Source organism: Neolamprologus brichardi, chromosome 13 (genome assembly GCF_056152115.1).
Source record: "Neolamprologus brichardi isolate AB-2024 chromosome 13, ASM5615211v1, whole genome shotgun sequence".
NCBI classification, from domain to species: domain Eukaryota; kingdom Metazoa; phylum Chordata; class Actinopteri; order Cichliformes; family Cichlidae; genus Neolamprologus; species Neolamprologus brichardi.
In genome coordinates, this window is record NC_142116.1 from 10001327 (window position 1) to 10026569 (window position 25243).

The 25243-nt window shown below is 40.8% G+C and overlaps 1 protein-coding gene across 4 annotated transcripts in view; it reads left to right on the forward strand.

Annotated features, from left to right (window-relative positions):
• LOC102778768 (equilibrative nucleoside transporter 1-like) overlaps positions 1-24760 on the forward strand; it is a 48534-nt gene extending 23774 nt beyond the window's left edge. For 3 of the 4 annotated variants that reach the window (XM_087850114.1, XM_087850116.1, XM_087850113.1), the window contains exons 2-13: positions 9389-9476; positions 9662-9743; positions 10221-10396; positions 11895-12034; positions 14210-14344; positions 15167-15264; positions 15535-15616; positions 17273-17358; positions 17619-17727; positions 18808-18893; positions 21923-22125; positions 23334-24760. In XM_087850114.1, coding sequence (XP_087706240.1) covers positions 9448-9476; positions 9662-9743; positions 10221-10396; positions 11895-12034; positions 14210-14344; positions 15167-15264; positions 15535-15616; positions 17273-17358; positions 17619-17727; positions 18808-18893; positions 21923-22125; positions 23334-23445 — 1338 coding nt within the window. In that variant the 5' untranslated portion in view covers positions 9389-9447 and the 3' untranslated portion in view covers positions 23446-24760. Of the gene's footprint in view, positions 1-8430; positions 8553-9388; positions 9477-9661; positions 9744-10220; positions 10397-11894; positions 12035-14209; positions 14345-15166; positions 15265-15534; positions 15617-17272; positions 17359-17618; positions 17728-18807; positions 18894-21922; positions 22126-23333 lie in introns of those variants that run through there. The other variant, XM_087850115.1, reaches the window with a different exon arrangement.
• The last annotated feature ends 483 nt before the right edge of the window (positions 24761-25243 follow it).

The window sequence follows — 25243 nt, forward strand, 5'->3', positions numbered from 1 at the left end:
GGAGCAATCATCAGAAAATGGAAGACATACAAGACCACTGATAATCTCCCTCGATCTGGGGCTCCACGCAAGATCTCATCCCGTGGGGTCAAAATGATCATGAGAACGGTGAGCAAAGATCCCAGAACCACACGGGGGGACCTGGTGAATGACCTGCAGAGAGCTGGGACCAAAGTAACAAAGGTCACCATCAGTAACACACTACAACGGCAGGGAATCAAATCCCGCAGTGCCAGACGTGTTCCGCTGCTGAAGCCAGTGCATGTCCAGGCCCGTCTGAAGTTTGCCAGAGAGCACATGGATGATACAGCAGAGGATTGGGAGAATGTCATGTGGTCAGATGAAACCAAAGTAGAACTTTTTGGTATAAACTCAACTCGTCGTGTTTGGAGGAAGAAGAACTGAGTTGCATCCCAAGAACACCATACCTACTGTGAAGCATGGGGGTGGAAACATCATTCTATGGGGCTGTTTTTCTGCCAAGGGGACAGGACGACTGATCCGTGTTAAGGACAGAATGAATGGGGCCAAGTATCGTGAGATTTTGAGCCAAAACCTCCTTCCATCAGTGAGAACTTTGAAGATGAAACGAGGCTGGGTCTTCCAACATGACAATGATCCAAAACACACCGCCCGGGCAACAAAGGAGTGGCTCCGTAAGAAGCATTTGAAAGTCCTGGAGTGGCCTAGCCAGTCTCCAGACCTCAACCCCATAGAAAATCTGTGGCGGGAGTTGAAAGTCCGTGTTGCTCGGCGACAGCCCCAAAACATCACTGCTCTTGAGAAGATCTGCATGGAGGAATGGGCCAAAATACCAGCTACTGTGTGTGCAAACCTGGTAAAGACCTATAGTAAACGTTTGACCTCTGTTATTGCCAACAAAGGTTATGTTACAAAGTATTGAGTTGTATTTTTGTTATTGACCAAATACCATCCTGTTTGAGCCATGTTTAGGGTGGTATGAATCCTGAATAAACTACCATTCATATTAATATGCTTTGTTTAGCATATCCACTGGCATTTTTTTTAAGTGCTACTGGAAAGCACGCAAAGCATCCATGAAATACACGAAAAACTACTTTGTGAAACATAAGTATTGTTTTTCCAGCTAACTTCACCATCTGCTGCCTCATTCTTTCTCCTTTGTCCTCTCTCTGTCCTCCGCACTCAACTAGAAATTAAAAAAATGACAAAAATATAACCTTATAATAATTATAAGAGCAAGTGGGGGATCCACAATCGATAACGGGACAACACAGCTTTATAATTTTTAGTGAATTTTACTACATGTCCTGTCTTACCTGTTTATTTTTGCTCCGTCTCTTTGCTGTCTTCATCCTGCTCTCGCCCTTTCTCCCTCTCTATGTTAAATATTACAGTCAAAGACATGAAGATGTCAGGCGCAGATTTCAATTAAGCACAAATAAACACAGAAGTTTTACTTTGCAAACATTATATTTGCTAACTAAATTGTGAAAATAACAGCTGTATATCTATGTGCCTCTTGTGAGTGCTTATGAACTCCAACTCTGGAGCAGCCGGCTTGTAGTCTTTGTTCTGCTCTGCTGCCTCGGTGAGCTCAGCGTAGCGGCACATGAACCAGCTTTTCACCTCCTGCAGGTTGTGGTTAATTTGGCCCTCAAGTGCACAGCAGATTACCAGAGCAGAGCAAGCAGTCCCTGAGGTTGAATTGGAGTACATCCAACTGTGTGAGATTCTTTGTGGGAAGGTGCTGAATGGCCTAAAGGGCGGCCAAAGTAGCAACCTGGGCCAAAAGCCAGCTGGTAGCAAAAACAGGAGACTGGAAGTGCCAGTTAAAGTTAAAGGAGTGTCCACACAGGAACTGATTCACTCAGCACACATCCCTTTGTAGCTGACGGTCAGTTGCTAGTGGGTGTTGCAGGTAACAGTTGCCTAGGTAACTGTTGTATTTGCCAACCCGTCATATGCCAATCAACACTATCCTTTACTGTTATTGTTGTTGCCTTAATTGCTCATATTGAAGTTCAGAAAAGTTCTCCTGTGGAAATCATTCCAACTTACTTTCTTGGAATGTTCAGGTTTGGGTTCAGAGCTAGTTTGGAGCGAGTCACAATGACGACTCAGAGGGTTAACATTGCAAAAATTCCTTTTTTTTTTTTCTTAGAGAGGATTCCAAAAACATTCAGATTTTTAGGTTAATATTTTTAGGGCTTTATATAATGGGTAGTTTATTTGTGTTGCAGTGGTGGCATGCAGTTGTGGCGCTAGAATAGAGAGTTGTACATACATACTGATGGGGAATCCCACGCCGTTGGAGGGGATGTATTGGAAAGCTTGATGATAAGTGCTGTAGAACAAAACCACTATTGTGGTAGTTTCCATGCTCTGTCTTCGAGAAATTTCGGACCTGAAAAGCTATCCAATCACGGCTACATATTGCTTGTTTTCCAACAACACCCCTCCGTCCTCCTGGTTGCACACACTGATCATTTAATGGCACACGCTGATGCTACTGATGTCAAAATCCTCTTACATCGTGGGCCACATACAGCCCACTTTGACCTTAAGTGGGCCTGACCAATGAAGCTCCGTTGTCTGTGAGTGTTAAGAAGTTTAACTACTATTGAATCCCTAAAATAGCTCAATTTAAGAAAGAGAAGTCTAATTTCAACAGTACAAATTGCAGAAAAAGTTCTGATAGCTTATTGCTCAGACTGTTCTTTAATTCACAGGGTTGGGAGGGTTCACAAACTTGAGCATGACATGTCTCTTCAAGATCGCCAGTATAAAACTATCCAGTCTTCAGCAGTCGTGCTAAAATAAACAGCACCATCATATCCATTTCCTCTGGTTAATTCCTAGAAAAACAATCCAGTTCCAGTCCAGTTGCAGTTTAATATTACTAAGTCAAAATGCTGTGACTTGAAAAAGGTTTGGCTCCCATTAGCACTGGGACATGACCTCGAAGAGAGAGTTTATTCTTCACACACCTCATCACATGACCAGCATCAAACTATTCTGTAACTCAGCCTGGTGATAAAGGCGTCTCTGTTATAGAGGTATACCGGTGAGAAAGAGGAACTTCTAACCTTTTCCATCCATGTTTAGCTCTGATGTAAGTGGCATTTTAACTATAACTTCTTACCCTCCACTGTACCCCAGTTTGAAAAGCTCACTTTCCCATACACCAAACCCCTTGTCACTGTCCTTGTCTCTAAATTCAGGCCAACACGCCACATAGACATGCATTACTTCCATAACACGTGCCACTCTTTTTCACATGCCAGCAATAACTGCTGAGAGATCACAATGAGGTGGATGGTCATACCATCTGTGTTCTCAGAATCAGCCTCTATTGTTCCACCAGTCCCCGCAGGACACACATTTGTATGGAGAATGTTGCGTTCAACGACTGCTTTTTAACCCTCTCAGGCTCAAATTAAACTTTTTGTTGCTAATGCACAACCAAGTCCTGCAGTGGTACTTCTGAGTAAAAAAAAACTCATAAAATATGTACGTGAGGTAATCAGGTTGTTAGTTTTTAACTGTTGCAAATCGGCAACGCCTGCCTTGAGAGGGTTAAACTTCTCAGTGTGGATGGTAAAGTTTAGATCATGCCCAAAGCACATGACTCCTCATGTGTGCTGTTTTGCTTGGTTTTAACTTAATGAGAAAACTGCATTCAGAACCTCTTTAACTTTTAAGCCTATACAATATAAGATATTTTATAGCAAGCTTTGACTTGCTATAAAAAAGGATGCCAATAGAGTTTCTTTGTCTCTGCTTTAATGCAGTATACACATAGGTACATAGTCACAAGTTTTATGTTCTCAGTACATACATTACTAATTTTGAATCCATTTTTACCTTAGTAATGTGAACTGTTCAAGATTTAATTGTAATCAGAATAAAAGACACTGCTTGAAACATGCATTCTTTGTAACGTCCACCAGGAGAACGACCCCTGTGGTTTTAGATAGCCTGATTTGTGTAGAAGTCCGTGGGCTGTTTAGTCCTTGACTTGATCATCGAACTTGTAGTCAGAAAAGAGGATAGCCCGCTGACTAACAATTTGCCAGTCACAACTGGTTACCCAGTAGATGTAGAGCAGCGGTCATCAACCTTTTTTGCACCACGGACCAGTTTAATGTCAGACGATATTTTCACAGACCGGTCTTTAAGGTGTTGCGGATAAATACAACAAAATAAAATGATACGACCAAGACAAAAACTGTGGTATTTTGTAAATATAATAATAAACGTGAATTCACTGTGTAATTGTGTAACTTTATTAGCAGCGTCTTCCTGAAATGCGCCAACAACATTGAGAGTAACATCCTCCTCTCTGCCCCTTAATGCTTTCTGGTCACTATGGTAACGCGTAGATATTTCTTTCAAAATAAGACGCACAACTACAACATGGGAAAAGACCCAGGGAAACCGAGTTAACGATAAAACCCTTGAAAACCATAAATTTCACACCCGAGCCTCAACTCACGCGGCCTGGTACCAAACGACCAGGGGTTGGGGGCCGCTGATGTAGAGCATAAAACTCACATCCGACCGTCGCTCCTTACATCTGGTTGCAGAACACTGAGATGGCGACAGCTAAGACTGAGGCTTCACTAATCACTGGGCGACGTCACAGTGGTTACATCAATCTTTTGCTGATGGTGGGATTGTCTGTCACATCTAAATTAAGGGGCTTTCTCATTCGTTCCTCTAAATGAGCTTTGGCTCAGATTTGGTTGAGGTTGTGACGAGGTTGTGGATTTATGTTTGTGCTCCAACACAAAAACAACATGGGTCTTGCAATATTTAAGTTTGAAGATCATTTTTACACTGTGTAAAATCTTTGTAGTTGGATTAATGACACAAATGTGAGAAGAACAAAAATGGCTTTTCAATTTCATCAAGTATAAAATGAGGTGAATACGGGATGAGAAGCCCACTTTATTGTAGCGTCATTGTGGCGTGACCAGATTTTTCACATAAATTTTTGGGCTGGTCTGAATTGCCCTACTTCTCCTAGAGGGGGAAACAATAAATTACCTCCAGTGCTGTTAAATCTTTGTTAACTGGAGTGCTGATTGTTGGACTTGGACATCGTTGAGAGGCTAGCCATTGAAAGTGTTAAAGTGCACCACTCTACAGACTGCAAAGTGCCTGTGTGAGTGAGTGTGTGTTTGCTGGGCACCATTTCAGCACCAGGCAGCTTATGCCAACTGGCTCGTTTTGATGGCATGTTCGGTTGAGAGAGGCATACTTTACAGGAATCTGGGACAAGGCAAAGCTGGTGAATTTTAAGCACACTGTAGTGTATGGCTATGGTCAACGTCAAGCCTCAATAAGCTGCTCTGATAGACTGATAAATGTCAGTCTATCTAGAGAAGAGAGATGTTTAAAATACTGATTTAGTGGTGTGATTCTCAGGAGAAAGAAGTTTAATCCTGGTCCTTTCTTACTTCTGCACGGCTGCAGCCGGTTAGTCACTGTGTGAAAAGAGCATCAATGTCAGATTAGTGGTTTTGGAAAGTTACAAAATGTTGAGTCACAGTTCTCTCAGTTTTGACAAAGGTGTGGGGAAACATGGATAAATAAAGCTCAGACAATATGTGCTCCTGTGGATCCATACATCTGTTTTCTTAGCTGCTCATCCCATTAAAGATTGTAAGACCCATCACACTGAGACACACCAAAACACACACACTCACTTTCATCAATTAAGCTAACAAACATCTCTTCCGATTGTGGGAGGAAGTCTGAGTACCTGGAGGAAGGCAGCACAGAGACAGGATGGGCACATGTGAACAGAAACACGAAAATAATTTCCCGAAAGGTCAAACTTGGCTGCCAAAGACCTTCGTAACAGGAATCGTGCTTTGATACATAATTTCCTAGTTGATTAAATGGGAGGAAGAAAAAAGAAGTAGGGAAATATTCAGAAGTTGGTGAAAACCTTTAATGGGCAAGGTCAAACTCTATTTTTTTAAAAGAATAGTGTCTGTGTTTAGTGGAAAGCTGAAACTCTTAATCACATCGTTCAGTTTGCAAATTGCAACCTTAACTTTGCGCACAGTGTAACAAATGTAACAAATGTAACAAAGGTTTTTCTAGTGTGAGAGGATGTTGTTGCAGTATTTGTCTGCTGGTCCTCTGCCCCTCTTAACAATCCATATAGACCCGTCTCACTGACAGGGGCTTCTCACAGTTGGATTCTGCTTGTTCAGTCCCATGTTTCTACGATTAGCTAACCTGTGAGTGCATATAGAGGACCCTCTGTCCTCACTCATAGCTCGCTCATGACCAGCAAGTTAGATCTGGCTGGTCATGGATTCATAAGTTCTCTCAGCAGCACTACAGAGCTTCTAGTACACTTTGGAAAGGCAGTTAATTCAACTGTAGCTAAGTCAAATTGTGTACATATGTTTCCTTGATGTGATTAACTTCACATTCTGTTGATGATTTTGGTTAAATTTGAAGTATTTTAAACATTTCCCTTTTTTCACTTGTGTCTCAGAAAATCTCACTGTCTTTTTTTGACCTTTTATGCAGCTCAGATTGTTCGTTGAACAGTTACATATTGTTTGTCTGACTGTGAGAGAGAACAGTTTTAGCCATGTAAACAGACGCTCTTTGTTTGTGCGTCAGCTTCAGACAATTTCTTATGTGATAAGGGATGGGGTGACCCTTTATGACTGTAGCGTTATTTTCTGAGGAGTGTCTAGTTCCACAAATTATCTTATGTGAGAGGAGGACATCCTTCGCTCGCCAAGCTTATTCGTCTTTCCGTCTGTGCAGATTTCATGTCATCTTTATCTTGACGAAAGGCAGGAGACTGAAATATGCATTAAATACTCCTGCTACCAATCGCTCATTGCAGATTGAATTTAATGCCGAATTTTCAACAATAAATACTTGTCGGCTGTGTCCTCTCTTGTAGCCTTTGCCATGATGTACTGTGTTATTTGGCTCATCAGCCAGTCACCTGTTGCTCGTGAGAGAAGGCAGAGTCTGCACATCATTCGGCTGACTTATCGCTCACCTCTCATCACTGTGGTCTGCAGCAGTGTGAGCTAGCAGAGCTGGGATTCAGTGTTAGGTTAGCATATGTTACTGAAGTAAACATCTCTGCAAATGTTACAAATGCAGTCATGTGATCTTCATTTCTTGCCTCCCGGTTACGTTAATGCTCAAAAAGTGCAACATTTTGCAGTGGCCTTGCTCACGCTATTTTCAACAGCTTATGGGCCCCCTTGTAGTTGCCACATTGGTCATGTTTTGCGAGATTGTGGTATCACCACAGACCTGTCAGTGTTTTTTTTTTTTCTTTTCGCTGTCACAGCTGATCCATCTGGGTCGAATAGGAGAGGTGCACGACCAGCCGGTGCTACACCAAGGCACGGCTTGTGCAAGCAGATCCGACTGCGCTTTTGGTGTGTGTGATCCTTCACGGGTATTTGAAGGAAAGTTTAGTTTCATTTTAAAGTGTGGCTTTTTAATCAAAACTACCAAACTGTATCTGTTTCAAATATTGCTCATCAATCTTTCTGATTGCTACTAATAATAAAAATGCCATATCAGCCAATCACTATTTCATGCAAACAAAACAAAGTGACTTTTTGATGCAAGAGAGTGTGGCTGTGAACCATACCACCATATCAGTGTTTAATTTCACTATAAATACTGATCCCCCCTTACAGATTAGGGTAACACTTCCTCTCGCCGAAAAAGGTTTCCCCTCCATGTTAGAGGCAAAGACGTGCACCCACTGTGAATACGTCAAGTCCACAGGATACCGTTTTAAAATGAGCCCATTAAAGTTGAATAGTGCAGTTTGTTAGCTTAAACTTTGCTTTATGTTGTTTAGATTGACTTGATGCCAAATTGCTTTGTTTTTTTTTTTTAAAGGAGTCAGTGTTTTCTAGTTTTCTGTTTGGATGCGTGTCACACAGATATCTGAGCACATGTCTTCCATCAGATTCAAGACAGAAAGGTTTGAAAGGAGTTGGGGGAGCACAAATAGTTCTGGATAAGTCAATAAGAGGCAGTGAGAGCAAAGTGGATTGGGATAGGGAAGTGATAGATGGAGCAGGTCAAGAAAATGTGAACTTGATAATAAAAGAACTGCTGAGGAGGAAAAGTGGATGAAATGAGATGAGAAATTACCAGACAGTAGGACACATGGGGATGAAAGGGAAGGATAAAATGGGAACATGCGGATGGATAGATTGGGAAAATAGGATCACGCAGAGGGGACACTTGGTGGATTGATTTAATTAATCACTCTTTTTGGGGTTTTTTGGTTTTGCTCGGCTATGTAAGGTAGAAGTCTGTATGACAAGAGTATTGTGTGCTCCGAATGTAAAAATGTGTAGGAAGGGCTCCAGGAGAACAAGATGTTCGAGGTAAAGGGAAGAAGGAGGGATGGGCACTTAGATGCAAAGGGGGCTGGTCACAAGACAAAACATCTGTATAGTATAAGCGAGGCATGCAGAGCTCATTCAGCCCTTTGGTGATCTGATCAGTGGAAAGCGAGAGCCTCCGTCTGTGTTTGAACGCCTCTCAGAGTAAGTTTATTTGCAGTTTGTTCCTGTACTTGTTGTGTTTAAGAGGAGTTGTGCTGTGAACTTTTGAATTTTAAAACTTTGTGGGAAGATGCCTCTGGCTTATTGTTGCCGAAGTGTTAAGCTGCTCTTTGCTGCTGCGGTTAGTTTGTGTTGTAAACACAATGGAATGACTGAGGGGTTGTTCACGTTGCATAAATTAGAAAATGAAATTAAGCTTTTATTGAAATTTGTGTATTAATTAGATTTTCAGTCTGAGGTTGTTTGGAAACTAAAAACGGGGGTTTCTGAACTATAAAAAGGTCGTCACGTGGAGTAGGTGAAGAATCCAAAAAATGAAGCAGCAGCGTAATAAGCTCAGTTGCTCTTTTAGTTAGTGCCCTAGTTGGGAGTGAGTAGCTGTTGGCCTGCTTGTGCCAGCTTGTTCTGACCTCCTCCTGGCAGAAGCTCCAATTGTTTCTTTTAGAAATAGCTCATCCTACTCCGAGTTTGTAAGGCAATTCATTTACAGGACGAGTTTAACCAGTATATAAATAAAGTTACCAGTGGAAAAAAAACACGTGTCAATACTTGATATCGCAGGCTATGCATTGCTTCTAAAATGTATAACAAAGCTGCAAGCGCAGTTGAGAGGAGAGGTGAGAAATGTATACATTTTAACCAGGTTAAACAATGCATCGTGTGAAAGAAAGTGGAGGATATTGAGGCATCCACAAGACTCGGTGCTCACTCTATTACATGTGAATATGTAAATACAGAAAGAAACAAATTGTTGCTGATAATAACACGTCGGAGAATTTTACTTGTGTAACCTTCCATTTGTCATCTGCACATTGCAGACCTGGTGCTGCACTAATCCAACACTGAACACGAACCCCAAGATTGTCCATCGAGAACCATGACGGCCATCAATGCGCCTCGGGACAAGTAAGAGGAAAATTTTTCAACGATTTAAGCTGTGCCTTTGTTGGGTTTTATCTTCGCATTAATATTCTCTGACTGAAATTTGGTTGAGTCCCAGTGTATATATTGTTGCGTTTTGTTTGTTGATACTAAGATGAATGGCTTGATTGATGTGCCTTAATGCGAACTTCCTTTTGCTTCTTTCCCAGATACAATTCAGTATGGCTCATTTTCTTTATCCTGGGCTTGGGAACCCTCTTGCCATGGAATTTCTTCATGACGGCAACAATGGTAAAGTACAATTTTAATCTTGTAACTGCGAGAGCGTCTGCAGGCAAATATGGTTTATCTCTAGATCAGGACAGATGCAAATAAAAGGAAGAGCCCTGGTGGTGCCTTTTGTGGTTAACAAGTAGTTCTTTGAAAGCTTAGGCTTCACTAATGGGAAGGTTGGCAAAACATAAGCTGGTGTACCCTTCTTTTTTTAATAGACTTAATGTTAGTGGCTGTCACACATCAAGGTTTCAGTTGAAATTAAAATGAGATTGCTCAGCTCTGCTTGACACCATCAGGAAACTGTTTGAGTGTAAAAAAACATGTTTATTCAGCTTAGTTTGACTCAAAATTTTACCTTCAGTCTGTTTCAGGAGTCCTACAATAAACAGTGCACCCATAGTTCAGTTTTTTCTGTAAATTACATTCATGTGAATGATGAATTGCAGGAGAACACTTGTGGTAAATGTGTGTTCTTCCCTTTGTTTTCTTCAGTACTTCACCAGCAGACTGAAGGACGTCCCCACTGTGCACTCCTCCAATCAGACGGCCAACGTAACGGCCGGAGACTCTCGCAATGTGCTGGAGTCCAAGTTCAACAACGTGATGACGCTGTGCGCCATGGTGCCTCTGCTCATCTTCACCTGTCTCAACTCCTTCATACACCAAAGGTATCGAACTACCGTCAGTCTAAATAAAAAGCTCGACTCATTAAAAGGCAAACTGTAAATATTTCTACTGAAGCAAGAAGTGAGAAAAGATCTGAGGGAACACGAGTTGGGGTTAAGTGGCCACAGTATTGCCATCCATCCATCCATCCATCTTCATCCGCTTTATCCGAGGCCGGGTCGCGGGGGCAGCAGCCTAAGCAGAGAGGCCCAGACCTCCCTCTCCCCAGCCACCTCCTCCAGCTTATCCGGGGGAACACCAAGGCGTTCCCAGGCCAGCCGAGAGATATAATCTCTCCAGCGTGTCCTGGGTCTGCCCCGGGGCCTCCTCCCGGTGGGACATGCCCGGAACACCTCACCCAGGAGGCATCCTTGTCAGATGCCTGAACCACCTCAGCCACAGTATTGCATTATAATGAAATAACAGCACTAGATTTCGGTTTCAGTTTAGTATCTTTTGTCTCATTTTATGGCACTGAGACATTTTTAATTAGTATATTTCATGTTTTTCAAACATTTTTGCCCTTTTGCTTTAATTGTGATGAACCCTTTTTAAAAAAAAATGTTTTTAATAGTTATAAATATTGACAATCTCCAGAGAGTACACCAGTAGCTAATATATTTAATACAGCATTTTTCTGAGGCAGAATTTACATTTTTCTTCAGTGGTTCACAGCGCTTATGTCTAATCTCTGGGAACATAAGATTGCTGATACAATCGTCATAACGACAGTAACCAATCACTCACAAGGCAAGCTGTCTAAACAGTTAGCCTCAATGGAGCAAGTACATTAGGAGACCTCCACATGTGATCAATCAGGCTCAAACTTTTAATTCCTCTAATTTCTAATCATCTTCATTACTTACACAAGTTCCGTATAATATAAATCCCCTGGTGTAATAACTCAGTTATACACCATATTTTTCTGTAATCTGAAGTAATTTTACCATAGCTGTTTTTTTTTTAATTAATTTGGATAAGATTGTGTACACAAGACAGTGTAAACTTTTCCTGCCCTTAACCTTCAGTCACCCCGTGCCACTGTGAGTAACGTGATCCTGTTGTATGAGCTTATGCTTAGTGTGTTTGGTTTAATTAGAGTAGGATTGAGAAAAATCCCGGGTGGCCCTTGACCACAATGAACCCTTCTCCTGCACTGCTTACTCAGGAATGTTATTTATGTTCCCTACGTCATGTATCTTCTTTACCTCTTCCTGGTTTGCTGTACTTTGGTTTCCCTGTCTCCCTCTCTTCCTCGGTTTCATTTCTCAGCATTTTTACCACTTAGTTTTTGCTTTATGTGTCATTTCTGTGTACTGCTGTTCTTTCAGAAAGACACAAAAATGAGCTTAAGATGGAAAAAAAAAGGGCTTAGTCACTGTAACTGACTCAAGCGCTTCCGCTTTCTTGACATTTGCATTTCTTTGAAGAGCAGTAACTGAGTGACGCTTGTGTGCTTTCAGTATGGGCGTTTTTAAATGTGTTTTTTCTTTGTTTCAGGATTCCTCAGAAATTGAGAATCTCGGGCAGCTTGACGGTCATCCTGGTGGTTTTTCTGGTGACAGCGGTGGTTGTTAAAGTAGAACTGGCTCCTCTTCCCTTCTTTGTCCTGACCATGGTCAAAATTGTCTGCATCAACTGTGAGTGTCTAGTGCTTAAAAAAATGCACAGTTCTTCAGTAAAAGTCTGTTACTCAGAAAGAAAACTTCAGTGTATTTAAAAGAAATCTGTGGGAGATCAAAATGAAAAAAGCCTAAACTACTACTTGATAACAAGAGCAGTGTTGGTGCTTTGATTGTGTGCATTCACCTGTAGGCCATGTAAACTTTTTGTTTGTAAAATGTGGAGAAAATGTTAAATGACTTTGTTGAAGAAGAATAAAGTGAAAAATGTAATTCAGTAAATCTAAATTTAAATAATACTAGATAAAAAGAAACAATAGAGAGCTTAAAATGAGTGCAGGTAGTGTGGCATGAAGTTTTTCTACATCTCTGCTTGGGGCAGTGGAGTTGAAATGGATGTTAGATAAATGTTCAGCTTCGTGTCCTGTAAGTGGTGCAGAGGACAGTCAGGATCCATTAAATGTCCACATCCAGTCAATTACATGACCTCTTTGCCAGCTGATGGAGGAATAAAAAAAGCATATATTGATTCAATCTAGATTCAAAAGACAAAAACAAGGACAAATTACCTCAGCAAGCTTCTGGGATCACACCACTTTTCAGTCCCAAAACATTTCGTCTGTCCGCTCATATTAGTGTCCCTGTTCACCCCCAAAATCCCTGATTTGTGTCGGTCTCAATGCAACGCTCTAAGGCTTGCTCGAGGCCATAGAACTACTGGTGAAGATTCGTCATTGTCAATAATGTAATACAAGGAAAAACCAAAAACCACAAGTAGAATTTAAAAAGAAAAAAATAGTCATTTCACCGTCACTCAAATCAAAATGAGCCAGAAAATCAACTTTTTCAGGTGACAAACTGATTAAAATTTAAACATTGGTACAGAGGACATTCAATTTCATTAATTATCCACAGCCACAGTTATTTAGATCAGCGGTCCCCAACCCCCGGGCCACGGACCGGAGTCTTTTGGTAGCGGGCCGCGAGAGTTGAGGCTCGGGTGTGAAATGTATAGTTTTCAGGGTTTTCAGCGTTATTTTGTTATAGTTTTTATCGTTAACTCGGTTTTCCTGGGTCTTTTCACGTGTGTTATGAATAAATCTTCTTTTTTTCGGTACCGGTACTAGTTTTATTTTGTTGTATTTATCCGCGACACCTTAAAGGCCGGTCCGTGAAAATATTGTCGGGCATAAACCGGTCCGTGGCGGAAAAAAGGTTGGGGACCGCTGATTTAGATGACCTCTTTGTCAGATGACGGAAGTTTGAAAACTGTATGTTGATTCAAACTACATCTAAATAGCAACAACAAGAATGGGGATCTGGGGGTAAGGGGGGTACAGCAGCCAAAACATGAGGATGTGACCAACAAATTCATTTAAAATCACACACCAGGGGTACAAAAAGGGGAAAAATGACACAGAAGTAGTTCAGTTAAACAGAAAATGTGGGGAGAGAGTTTTCTGATTTCTGCACACGCCAAAGGCAAATGAAGATACACAGCTTGCTGCACATCTGCAAAGAATTATCCTGCATTAGCAACAAAATCATAAATTTAAGAGCCCAGAAACAGAAAACTAACAATTATAAGCTTCATGAAGATATCTGTATTAGAATAAGAATTTAATTCATGGCCTTATTTCCATGTTGAAGTCGTATAACTGATTATTTCTGTGGATCTTTCTTTGATAAAAATCGTCCCCTGAACATGTTGGGAAAATTCACACAGAGAAAGATACACAAGCTGCGCTCTCACAGTGTTTGCTTGTTTACAATAAGTCACAGAGCAGCAGGAATAAACTTACCCCCCTCCTTATCCCCAGTGGGCCAGTCCTGACCCCCAGATTCGCATGTGGAACAGCCCATCGTGTTTGCTTTAGAGGGGAGGACACGGTGACTTTGAGGCTTTGATATCTGCGTCGGCACATTCCTCTCAGTTTCACACGTTTCGAGATTTGTGCAGCTACTAACTCGTTTGTAACATGTTGTAATGCGGAAGGAATTTGTCTGGAAAGTCTGTACTGACAAAAAACCTTTTTTAGGGGAGACAATTAAAATGATAGAAGGATGTTGTTTCTCTCTGACATGCTTGTTGGCTATAACTGTGTAGATGTGGATCATTTTTTTGTGTTTCTGTGTCACAGTCACTCTGTAATTCCTCAAATGTGCTTTTCTCTTTTTTTCACCCCTCTCCAGCGTTTGGGGCGATTCTTCAGAGCAGTCTGTTCGGGCTGGCTGGGATTCTACCTGCCTCTTACACCACTCCCATCATGAGCGGACAGGGCCTGGCCGGCACCTTCGCTGCCTTCTCCATGATCTGCGCTCTGGCCAGTAAGTCTCACACAAAACAACTCTGGGATTAAACAATATACGGGGGTCATTTCTTATATTCTGAAAAAGTTCTGACCCTCCTCTGAATCGGCTTACTTTTTATGTTCATCAACTTTAAATGAAGCCACGAAAATTTTTATCTTCTGTAACTTACCCCAAGATGTCTACTACACTGAATTGCCCCCAAAAAACAAACAGACTGCCACAAAACACCAGACCACTACAGCTCCTCTTGCAGGTGGTGAGCCCATGTGGTTTATTTGAGCAGGCACTTGCCAACAAGGCCAGGGTTGCAGAGTGGTTTCCCCCTTATCCCTTCTCCAAGTGAGGTAACTTAGTTTATACAGGATCACCACATTTTGTCTTCACCCGAAACCAGTTTGCTTTGCGGTACCCTATCAAGGGTCAATTTACCCCACAGTTCATGCTCCTCCCCCAACGTGGCGATTGACAGAGTAAAGCACTTGTGAAGCCACGGTACCAGTGGCTTCGGTCTGTGATGCTTGAGTGAGTAAATGTGTTCTTCAGCCCTATTAATGTCCCCTGACTCTGTCCTGTCCTTTAGAAGGTATGAGGGCTGGAAAAATGATGTGAAATTAAAGGCACAAGATTTCAGCCCTTGTGGACTTCAGGGGTCTGTAACTCTGACAATGTTCATAACGAGAATGTAAAAGTTTCTATGGCTTTATTAAGTGTTCTTAAGTTATTAGAGAAATAAATCAGCTGATTCTGAGGGACTTGGGAGGGAGGAACTGATTCATTTTTCATGAAATTATCCAATAATAACAAAACACACTAATGACTCTGTGTGATTGTCTTCAGGTGGGTCAGAACTGCAGGACAGTGCTTTTGGTTACTTCATCACAGCCTGTATTGTGATTCTTCTGGCTATAATGTCCTACCTCATTCTCCCCAAGATGGTAAGGCCTCAATCTATAAATAGAACTTATATTTTTTTCCTGGTTTTCTTCCTTTCTAGTGCTTTTTATTCACAAGGTATTTGTTTGAAAAGGCCAAATGTGTCACATTTATTTATTTATTCTTTTTTGGAAAACACTCGCAGACTTGAGTGAAATGTCTTTGAGCCATTTTGATTGATGGCAAATAAAATTCAGTTTCTCTGGGAACAAGCTGCTTATCTTTGTCCTGCTGGTTTAGTGGAATCACTTAATTATGGTTTTTGTTAACAGGAGTTCTTCCAGTACTACATGGAGACCAGTAGATCTGCACCATCAGCCGATGAGGAGAACAAGATGGACTTGCTCAAAAAAGGTGCTTACCGGCCTGCTCATTATAAAAAAAGACAACAGTGTGAAACTTTTAGACGTGTGCAAAAAAGAAGCAGCAATGAAGCTAATGCAGATGTTTTAGTCAGGGGGTTAAAGCTAGGACACAACTTTTCATGTTATGTTACGTTATAGTCCGCTTGTACCGTAGAGGCTGCGCAGTCACAAATTTCTGCCTCTTGGATGTTACAGATGCAAAAAGCATAACGCTGTTGTAACTCAGACTTTGATTCTGGTTGTGCAAATTCTCAAGAACTGACATCACATGGAGAGCAATAAAGTTCAACATGTGTACCCTCCTAGATCAGATTCTCGAAATTCTGTCATCTGTTTTGTATTTTTCCATCTTAACCAGCGGTCTCCAACCTTTTTTGCGCCACGGACCGGTTTATGCCCGACAATATTTTCACGGACCGGCCTTTAAGGTGTCGCAGATAAATACAACAAAATAAAACTAGTACCGGTACCGAAAAAAAGAAGATTTATTCATAACACATGTGAAAAGACCCAGGAAAACAGAGTTAATGATAAAAATGATAACAAAATAACGCTGAAAACCGATAAAAACCCTAAAAACCATACATTTCACACCTGAGCCTCAACTCTCGCGGCCTGGTACCAAACGACTCACGGACCGGTACCGGTCCGAGGCCCGGGGGTTGGGGACCGCTGATCTAAACGGTAGTTCTTTCCCGTGTCATTGTGACTTTTGCTGCACTCTGTGTTTTGTTCTCGGTTTTAACAACATTCTGCTGAAATCTAAACTGATCCAGAATCTCAAAACCTGCAGATTCCACAAACCTGTTTTCTATTAAGTGCAATCTGTAGCTCACGTGTGCTGTTGGCAGCACTCAGTAAGCTGCATCCTCGCCTGTTTCCTACGATGAAACCCTTTGGAAATTCTACTTTTGTTTCTCTTGTTAGATTAGACAAAGACATTATTTAAAAAGATTGCATGTGACTGGTAAATGGGATTCAGACTGGAGGGCTTTATCTCCATCCAAGGCTTCAATCTGCTTGCTTCATACAAGTCTTTCTGCCAGTGTAATTACAGGCGTGGCAGCCACTATTCCTAAGAGCCCCCTCACCCCCCACCCCAACTTCCTGTTAACTGTTTAAACACATAAAGACAGTTTAGAAAACTGCTCTGTTTTCGCTTCTTTATAAAGAGCCAGGCAAATGATGCTTATCAGCTGAAAACCTTTAAAACCTTTAAACATTCAGCTGATGTGTGCCTACCTTTGCCCACTTTTTAATGCTAGAAGTGAAAATAAACTCCCTCCTCACTTCTGCACAGCTGCACGTATGATGATGAGGCTGCATGATTAGCATTAAAGCGGGTGAACAGAGCTGCAGGAATCCACGGTGGAGGTGGATTCCTGCAGCTCTGGAGGTTTTAGAGAAAATAAATGGGAAGTCATCTTGTTTCGGGAGTTCTTACTGCGTTTGCTTTGATATGAAAGATTATTTTCTTGAGTCAGTGTAATTTTATAGTGAGTAGGAGTACCTAATGGGAACCCTTTTGTCATATAAGATGTAACAATGGGGATCTTGTGTGTACACCCACTCAAATATAGTAATGATGCTCTAAACTCCAGGTGCTGCTTGACCAATAAATAGTTTGGGTTTTTTTTCCCCTCAGAAAGTGAAGCTGAAAAGCGGCCGGTGGTGAATCTCATGGAAGATGAGACCAAACCCACCTCGTCTGTGTTTAACATCTTCAAGCAGGTGAGATGAGAGCTTCAAGACATAAGGCAAAAAACTCCGGTTTTGATACCGGCAAAACTTTTGAGTCTTTTTTTTCAAATCATAAATATCGTGTATTGAGTTGCAGAAGCTTCTATCACATTAACTAGTTACTACTGAAGCTGTGCAGCCAGCAATGTCATTACAAGTCAGACATTATCTGTTCCATGCAAGCATTTTCTACCTGTGTGACAGACTGGTTACATAATATTGATAAAGCTCTTCTTGTTCTCCCTAATCAGATTTGGGTGATGGCTCTGTCTGTGTGCTTCATCTTCACTGTCACCATTGGAGTTTTTCCAGCCGTAACCGTCGATGTCAAGTCGACAGTTGCTGGTGAAAGTGCCTGGGGTGAGTCTGCAGGTCCCTTTCATACAAACAGTTACTGTTACAGTAATCGGTGAGCCAGGAATTCTGAAAATCTGATATTGGAGTTTGATGACTGCTAAGAATCTTTAACTCCTAAACTCCAGCAGTAATGGAAACTTCTCTCACCTGCTTCTCTGAAAGTGGTCGTTACAGTGGATTTTTTGTTGGACACGCTTCCCCAGAAGGATTTGTCTCCTTCCAGGATTGAACTGGGAATCATTTGCTTACCCATTAACCTTCAATCATAATATGGGGAATTTTTAAGGCCTGGACAAGTTATTGAATTTCATTCGCCTTCCAGTTCTTATAAAAATGAAATAATCATGACAAGAAGATTACAAAAACTGATCAGGTCCTATCTCCCAACCAAAAGACCCCGTGTCCCTCACCACCTCATCTATTTTTTTTTTTAATTTCAATGAAAAGTATTGTTTAGAAGTTCGGTAAGTTTAGTTGTAAAATAATTAGGACACAGTTGTGTCGTCTTGCTTTTAAAGGGCAGGAAAGTTGTAGGGTTTAAAAATATTGGCACAACTTTACTATTTATGATTTTAAAAACTAGGGGGTGCCTGCTGGTTGATGTGGATTCCAAATGTCTGTGTTTTGAAAGGCTTTTAGTTCAACGTGCTATGAAATTGCTGCTCATTTTCTCTGTTTTCACACATGAGCTGTGTTTTTAGAAATCAGTGTTTCCAGAATTCAGATTTAAGTGTTGTACAGTCACTAAACCTGACATTTGTGCTCATCTGCATAGTTTCATCTGAAAATATTATGGGCAAGACTTCATTTATGAACTCCAGAGCAGCCTGTAAAATTCCAGAAATTACTTCCATTTAAACATCATTTTTCTATAAGGTTTAAAGTGTCACCAGATCAGTTTTAGAAATTACTTTGGTGTTCTCTGGATTACTTTGGTCCCTCCGTAAAAGTGAAAGCAAACTTCACCTCCTCCTCTTAAACCAGCAGAGGTTTAATGGATTCCTGTTTATTTTTATTTGAGGAAAGCATCTCTGCAGTCTTGTTGCTCTTGACTACAGTTGGTTTGTTTTGATCTCTTTTCAGAAAAGTACTTCATCCCCGTGTCGTGTTTCCTCCTTTTCAACGTGATGGACTGGGCTGGCAGGAGTCTGACGGCCATCTGTATGTGGGTCAGTAAATCACAAATGAGATTTCTTACCAAAATTACCAGTGAGGCCACATCATGAAGCTAAAAAAAAAAAAAGCCCCACTGAGTTGAAACTTGTTTGCTGTGGAGCCAATTTTTCAGGTTTCAGGTGAGTTTCAGGTTTGTTTGTTTGTGAGCTCGGTCCAAATTAGCTGCACGGCCAAGTTAACAAGCCTTTATCCATCAAAAACTCACACATTGAAAGTATATAATACACTACTTAAGCGTGTTTTAACTTGTACAAATATGCAGCAATGCCAGTGACCAGTGCTTGAACCAGATGAGCAAGTATTCTTGACTCATTTAAATGCATTTACAAACAACATTAAAGAAGCCTCTGCAAAAAATGTTTGCCCATTCAGGGACGAGCTTTTCTGCTGAGATCAGAGGTTTGTATTGGAGGAAAGAGTGACTGTGTGTGCGTGCACATATGTGTTGTGCGTGTAAAGGGATTTTAGGGATCAAAAAAAAGTGACTGGTGTTTTTCAGGGTTTGCTAATCTTTCCCTCACATCTGGATGAACAATGGGTCCTGGGTAGATATTAGAAAGGCAGAAAGCCCTCGGGTGTCTGTTTCCATTGTGAAATAATTTTTGGATAACATTTATTCTCCTACAAGCTTTAATAGACTGTTTTAGGTTTGCAACAGAGATGCATAAATATTTTAGCTGATATTAAACTGAAAATTAAGTGACATCTGGTTTGTTACATCAGTTCTGCTAAATATTCCAAAAGTATGTAATAAAGAGCTACATGGCTTTAAAATAGGTCATTTTTATGCAGAAGATTTCACAACAAAACAAAAAGCTTAGTGTCGTCAAACTCATAATTCAAAGTTTAAAATCTGAGTATCGGCTGAGAATTTTACAATTGATTCATCCTGAGCTGTTTTTTTAAAATGTTCTTGAGTCCGGAGACGGTTACCTCGATCCTGTTAGGCCCCAGTGTGCCTCGCCCAGACTGGGGAGTCTCCTCCTAATCTAAAGCCGGCACTACAAAGCAAGTTAAGCACGCCCAGGATCTCCGTCTTTCTCATCTGGCTTCTCTTACTCCAACTTAAGTGTTCAGTCTGACAAGGTTTTTATCAGCTTGATTATATCCCACTGACCAGTTATGTTGGTTGCAGTGGTAAGGCACAGCTTTTACTCTAAAAGCAGATGTTCTCTGCAAGTTTCACTGCAGCTCAGAGATTAACAGTCGGTGTCTTCCATGCAAACTATTGTCAGCCGCTGCAATCTGCTAGCAATCAAAGCGATTACAAGGAGGCCTTTGGTGCAGCAGCCTCTTTCCAACCCATTTCACCTGCCAACCAGAGCCTTTTAAGACTTTTAGGATCGATACTGATATTTGGTGATTTAAAAATCAGATATTCTTTTTTTTTTCTTTCAAATACACAAAACATTAAGTGATTTCCCATTTGTTATGTAGTTATTTCTGAAAACTTATGCAGATGATATGATAATATACTTGGAAACGATCTTGTTTTCCTCATGTGGTGTTACCAGCTCTGCTTGGATCGCCTGTTTGTGGCATTTTTGTGTTGCAAACGGGGAAGCTGCAGAGCGCCCTCTGGTGAACAAACCATGCTATATCAATATATGCGCCATGGTTGGTGGGTGTTTCTTCCATCACTTCTTTATGCTGTTGTCATTTGTCATCAATCTCTAGTAACCTCTTGCCAACTGGTCAGACAATACACGTTTTTCCCAAGCGACCGCTGGTTGCCAGGGGGTCGCAAACTGGTCTCTAGGCCCAGTCAGCCCAGCATAGCTACGAGTGCATTGACTTGAAGGAGGCGGTGTTTGCAGCTGATAACCAATCACAAGCGTGTGACAGGGCCATCCAAACGAATGATTTTACTAAGGAAGGCAAAACATAAATAAAAAAAAGATTAAGATATTAAACACATAATCCAGTCATTTGATAATGATGAAAATCCTACACACTGGCACTTGCATATTTAAAAAAAACAACAACAAAAAAAAGAAAGAAGTGCGTCCTGTTCACCGCTTCTCAGCGTCATGCTGATGTTTGTTTTTAGAATCATAGCTTCCTTTCTGGTAAAAACATTTATTCAAACCTTTTGAAACCTCGTCCAGAAAAACAAATTACCGAGAAGGTCAGATTTCCTGTGCGGCAGAGGAACTCATCTAATTTAATCATCAAGCCCAGTACAATCTGCTGACGTCCTCTGACCTGGCAGGAATGCAGCTTCTCGCTGCAGATAACGCTTGTCAGCTGATTCACCACCATGTGATGTGTTTCTTTCTTTTCTTTTCTTTTTTAAATCGTCAGATGAAAGACTGGCGACGGTTTTCCTCTCTTTGTGATTCCACATCTGTGTTTGCTGCTCGAGCCTTTTGAAAAGTCAAAAAAATCGAGAGCACGTTGACGTTACATGATATTATTTTATATCGCTGACATAGGGGGGAAAAATTACACTAATTTCTCTAGAATGCTGATTCTGTGTTTTTGGGCTCATAACAAAAACGTTTAAGAACCACTGCTCTAGAAGATTTCTATATTTAACATATTACATATTTAATCTTTTAGGGGAAAATGCTCTTCTGTTGAAGGGCTTTACTATATATTGAGTTAATACATGATAAACACATTATTTTATTTTGGATTTATATTTATTCAAAAGAAAAAATCTTTGGACTGTGAGAGAAGGCCTGAACTGGGCATTAGTTTATTTTTATCTTTTTCTGGTTGGTGTGATTTTTTTTTTTTTTTTTCATGTTATAGAGACATTTTGTCATATTTCACATTATTTTTTGAGCTATTTCACAATATTTAAGTTGTTTTGTTATGTGCTGTGTTTAATCAACTAAAGTTTTTATCTTATAAAATCTTGTTTTGTAATTTATCTATATCTCATTACTTATTGCATCCACGCCTTCTTTTGCATTGTGTCTTATCTAATGCTTGTTTCTGGAGACCAAACAGATCTCTTCAAATATTTTTTTAGTCTGACGAACAATCAATACTCTTTGTGTTTCTCTTTCTCCAGCCGGGCAAGGACAGCATCTGGCTTCCTGTCCTCGTGGGCCTGCGGGTCGTCTTCATCCCCCTCTTCATGCTCTGTAATGTCCAGCCTCGTGTGATTTCCCAAACCGTGTGGTTCAGCCATGATGCCTGGTACATCATCTTCATGATTTTTTTCTCCTTTTCCAACGGATACCTGGCCAGCCTCTGCATGTGCTTTGGACCCAAGTAAGGACTGCTCACCTACAAATCACAAACCCATCGGGGCGGGGGGAGGAATATTTCCTGCCTGTCCTAAAACCTTGTTCCTAACAGGACCTCTCAGGGCTAAATGAAATCAAAACAATATAAAAACTGTTAATTCGTACACATCTACTGACTTGGCTTTTGAGAGCTACAGAAGCCAAGTCAGTGAATAAATCATTAAATAGTTCCCACTTCTAACTTCAGTTAAAACTGCGAACCACATACAAATTTGATCAAATGTAAAAATCAAATGAATTCCATTGAAAGCTGCTGGTTGTTTTAACTCTGTGTCCACACTGAGGTAACTGCAGCATGCTTTTACTTTAATGATATCCCCAAAACAAACATAACATGTAATTGAAGAGAGAAAATATTAAAAATGGATGCCTAACGTAGAACCGGTCATATGTTTTTCTATCTAAAGCAGCAACAAATCTGGCACCACACTACTGCAGACATCAGTGGCTGTGAGCAGGGCTGAAAATGACGCCAGTGCTCAAGTTTCCAAATCTGCATTTCCTCTGATGACCATTTGAGGCCGGCTTCATAAATCTAACCCATCCCCATAGACTCGCATGTTAATTTGGGATATAAATAGACTGGAAAACAAACAACCTTTGGCCTCTGTGGATTGTTTCCCTCCAACACTACATAACTTTCAGTTCTCAAATGTGTTTGTGGAGATAATAATCTGAATTTCAGGAGTGGGACCGTGCCTCCATACATGCCCCTTCTTGTTCTTTGTCTATATATTACGCCCCTGCACTATAAGCTGTGTGCTAATAGGCCTTCCGAATTCAAACAGTACCTTTTTGTTTTTTATGAAACGAAAGTAGCAAGTTATTGCTACCTTCATTGAAGGTAGTCTAACCAGCCAGACAATCCCCTCTCCATATTCTATCTATAAGATAAACTCACCGTTAAGACTTCACCAGCTGTTGAGTCATTACCTCCAACCTCAAAATCCCAGAATGCTTCAGTGCCAGTGTTCATCAGAGCCCAGCTACCTGATTCAACCTTCAATTTATGCCCAAGCCATCAGCTACTAGAAACCCTGTCAAACCTGAATGAGGATGGTACTCCCAGCTTGTGAACCATTTCTCAAAAAGCACCAAAGCAGAACTGACACTCCACTTTGTGTTCTGTAACGACTCATTCTTAACCGATTTTATCCCTCTGTCACCTTACAGGAAGGTGTCGCAGCATGAGGCAGAGACGGCGGGGGCCATCATGGCCTTCTTCTTGTCCCTCGGCTTGGCACTGGGAGCTGCTGTCTCCTTCGGTTTCCGGGCTGCGATCTAAAACCTGCAGTAGAACCTCAAGTAGATTTAGGTGGACCATTCTTTCCTCCAACACCTTCCCTGTCATGATCCTGTATGGGAGCAGCTTTCAGTAACAGAGAGGAGACTGCACAGCAGGCTAGAGGACCTCAGTTTTCGACATGTGTACAGTTGAGACTCATCCATTCAACAGGAGCTGAAATGGGATTTTTTTTTTTCAGCAGCACAGTGTGCAAACCTTTGTTTCTCCTGTTTTTGAGGACATTTTCTAATTGGTAACCACTGATCAGATCAATAGTTCGAGTGCAAATCAAAACCAAAACTTTTAGTTTTAGTGTATTTGTTATAGAAGAGCACAAAGTCTTTACAGCACAGACTCATTGATCAATTGTTATTTAAAAAAAAAAAAACAGGATTAAAATGTTTTAAAATAAGTTACTTCGGGGAATCATTTTTAAAGAACAAATCTGTCGTTAATGAGGTTTTTAGATGGTGCTCTGTGGCTCATTCAGTAAATTGAAAACGTTTACACATCAGACATGAAGCGCGACTGTTAATCACTCCAGACCGTTGCAGTCTTTAACGCGGATCAAGCCAAATAAATGAAGACAACATGGGAAAATCTTGAACTCTGAAGGGAAATCTTGACCCATCGCACGGTTAAGGAACTGCTTCACTCCTCTCTGCTCAGTTTTTTTTACTCAACAAAGACGTCAAAACTCAAAGAATGTAAAGATGGACTGAATGCTAAAGCGGAGGTTATAAATAACTTTTTTTTTTCTCCTGCTGAATCTTCTAGCTAAACGCTTCTTTAGCGAGCGTTTGTAGTTTCATATTATTATTATTATTATTATTATTGTTGTCTCTCTCACTTCATTTTGACTCATCCAGATGTCACACGTTTTTTTTCTTAAATTGCTGTGTCCACCTGATAAAAATGAGACTTTGTGAATAAATGCATCATGAACATGCAAAACATGCAGCCGTCAGTCACGTTACATGGCATTGTGAGCGAGATTGGGACTTTAAAAATGGCGTAGTTTCTCTTTTAAATGTTCTGTACGTTTTATAGCAAATGTAGTTTTTAGCTTATTTTGGGGAGCCGTTCATATCTCAATAGGAGGTAAAAATTGGTCATATTTGTTGCATTTTGGTGGCCTTGTAGGGCTTTATTTTCTAAGAAGTCTGCTTTAATTGTACACAGGATTCATATGAATACTAACAGCCTGCTTGTTTATAAGCACTCTGGTCTGGCTTTCTATAGTCTGTGTTAGTCTATAGTTGAATTTGGGTAAGAGTCTGTCACAGGCCATTAAAATGTTGTATTTCACTATAAAGTCTGTGTATTTTTAAGACTTTGGCTCCTCTTGTTGGTCGGTTTTGGAAATGCAGCACTTCACGTCTCGTCGGAACATTTCAGTGCTGAAGAAACTGTTGGTATAACTAAAAAAAAAAGGAAAAAGAAATCCATACTATAAAAATACTCTATGTAAATTCAAACAAAAACAACAAACCTGGGGACTGTGGTGTAATTGTTTTCCATATATAAGCAGTGCCAAGCCCATTCAGTTCAGTCTTATTCATGTAGTGCCAGTTCATACCAGCAGCTGTCTCAGGGTGATTTATATTCTTCAGTCTTTAGTCAGATCCCTGTTAGTTTTAGCTTTTCTTCCGGGGATTCACAGACAGGATTTATATTGTACGGTAAGGACCCTGCAAAATTAAAGCGGAAAGGTCTCCAGTGAGCAAGCACTCGGTGACGGTGGGGAGGAAGAACTTCCTTTCAACTGGAAGAGACCTCCAGAAAAAACCAGGCTGAA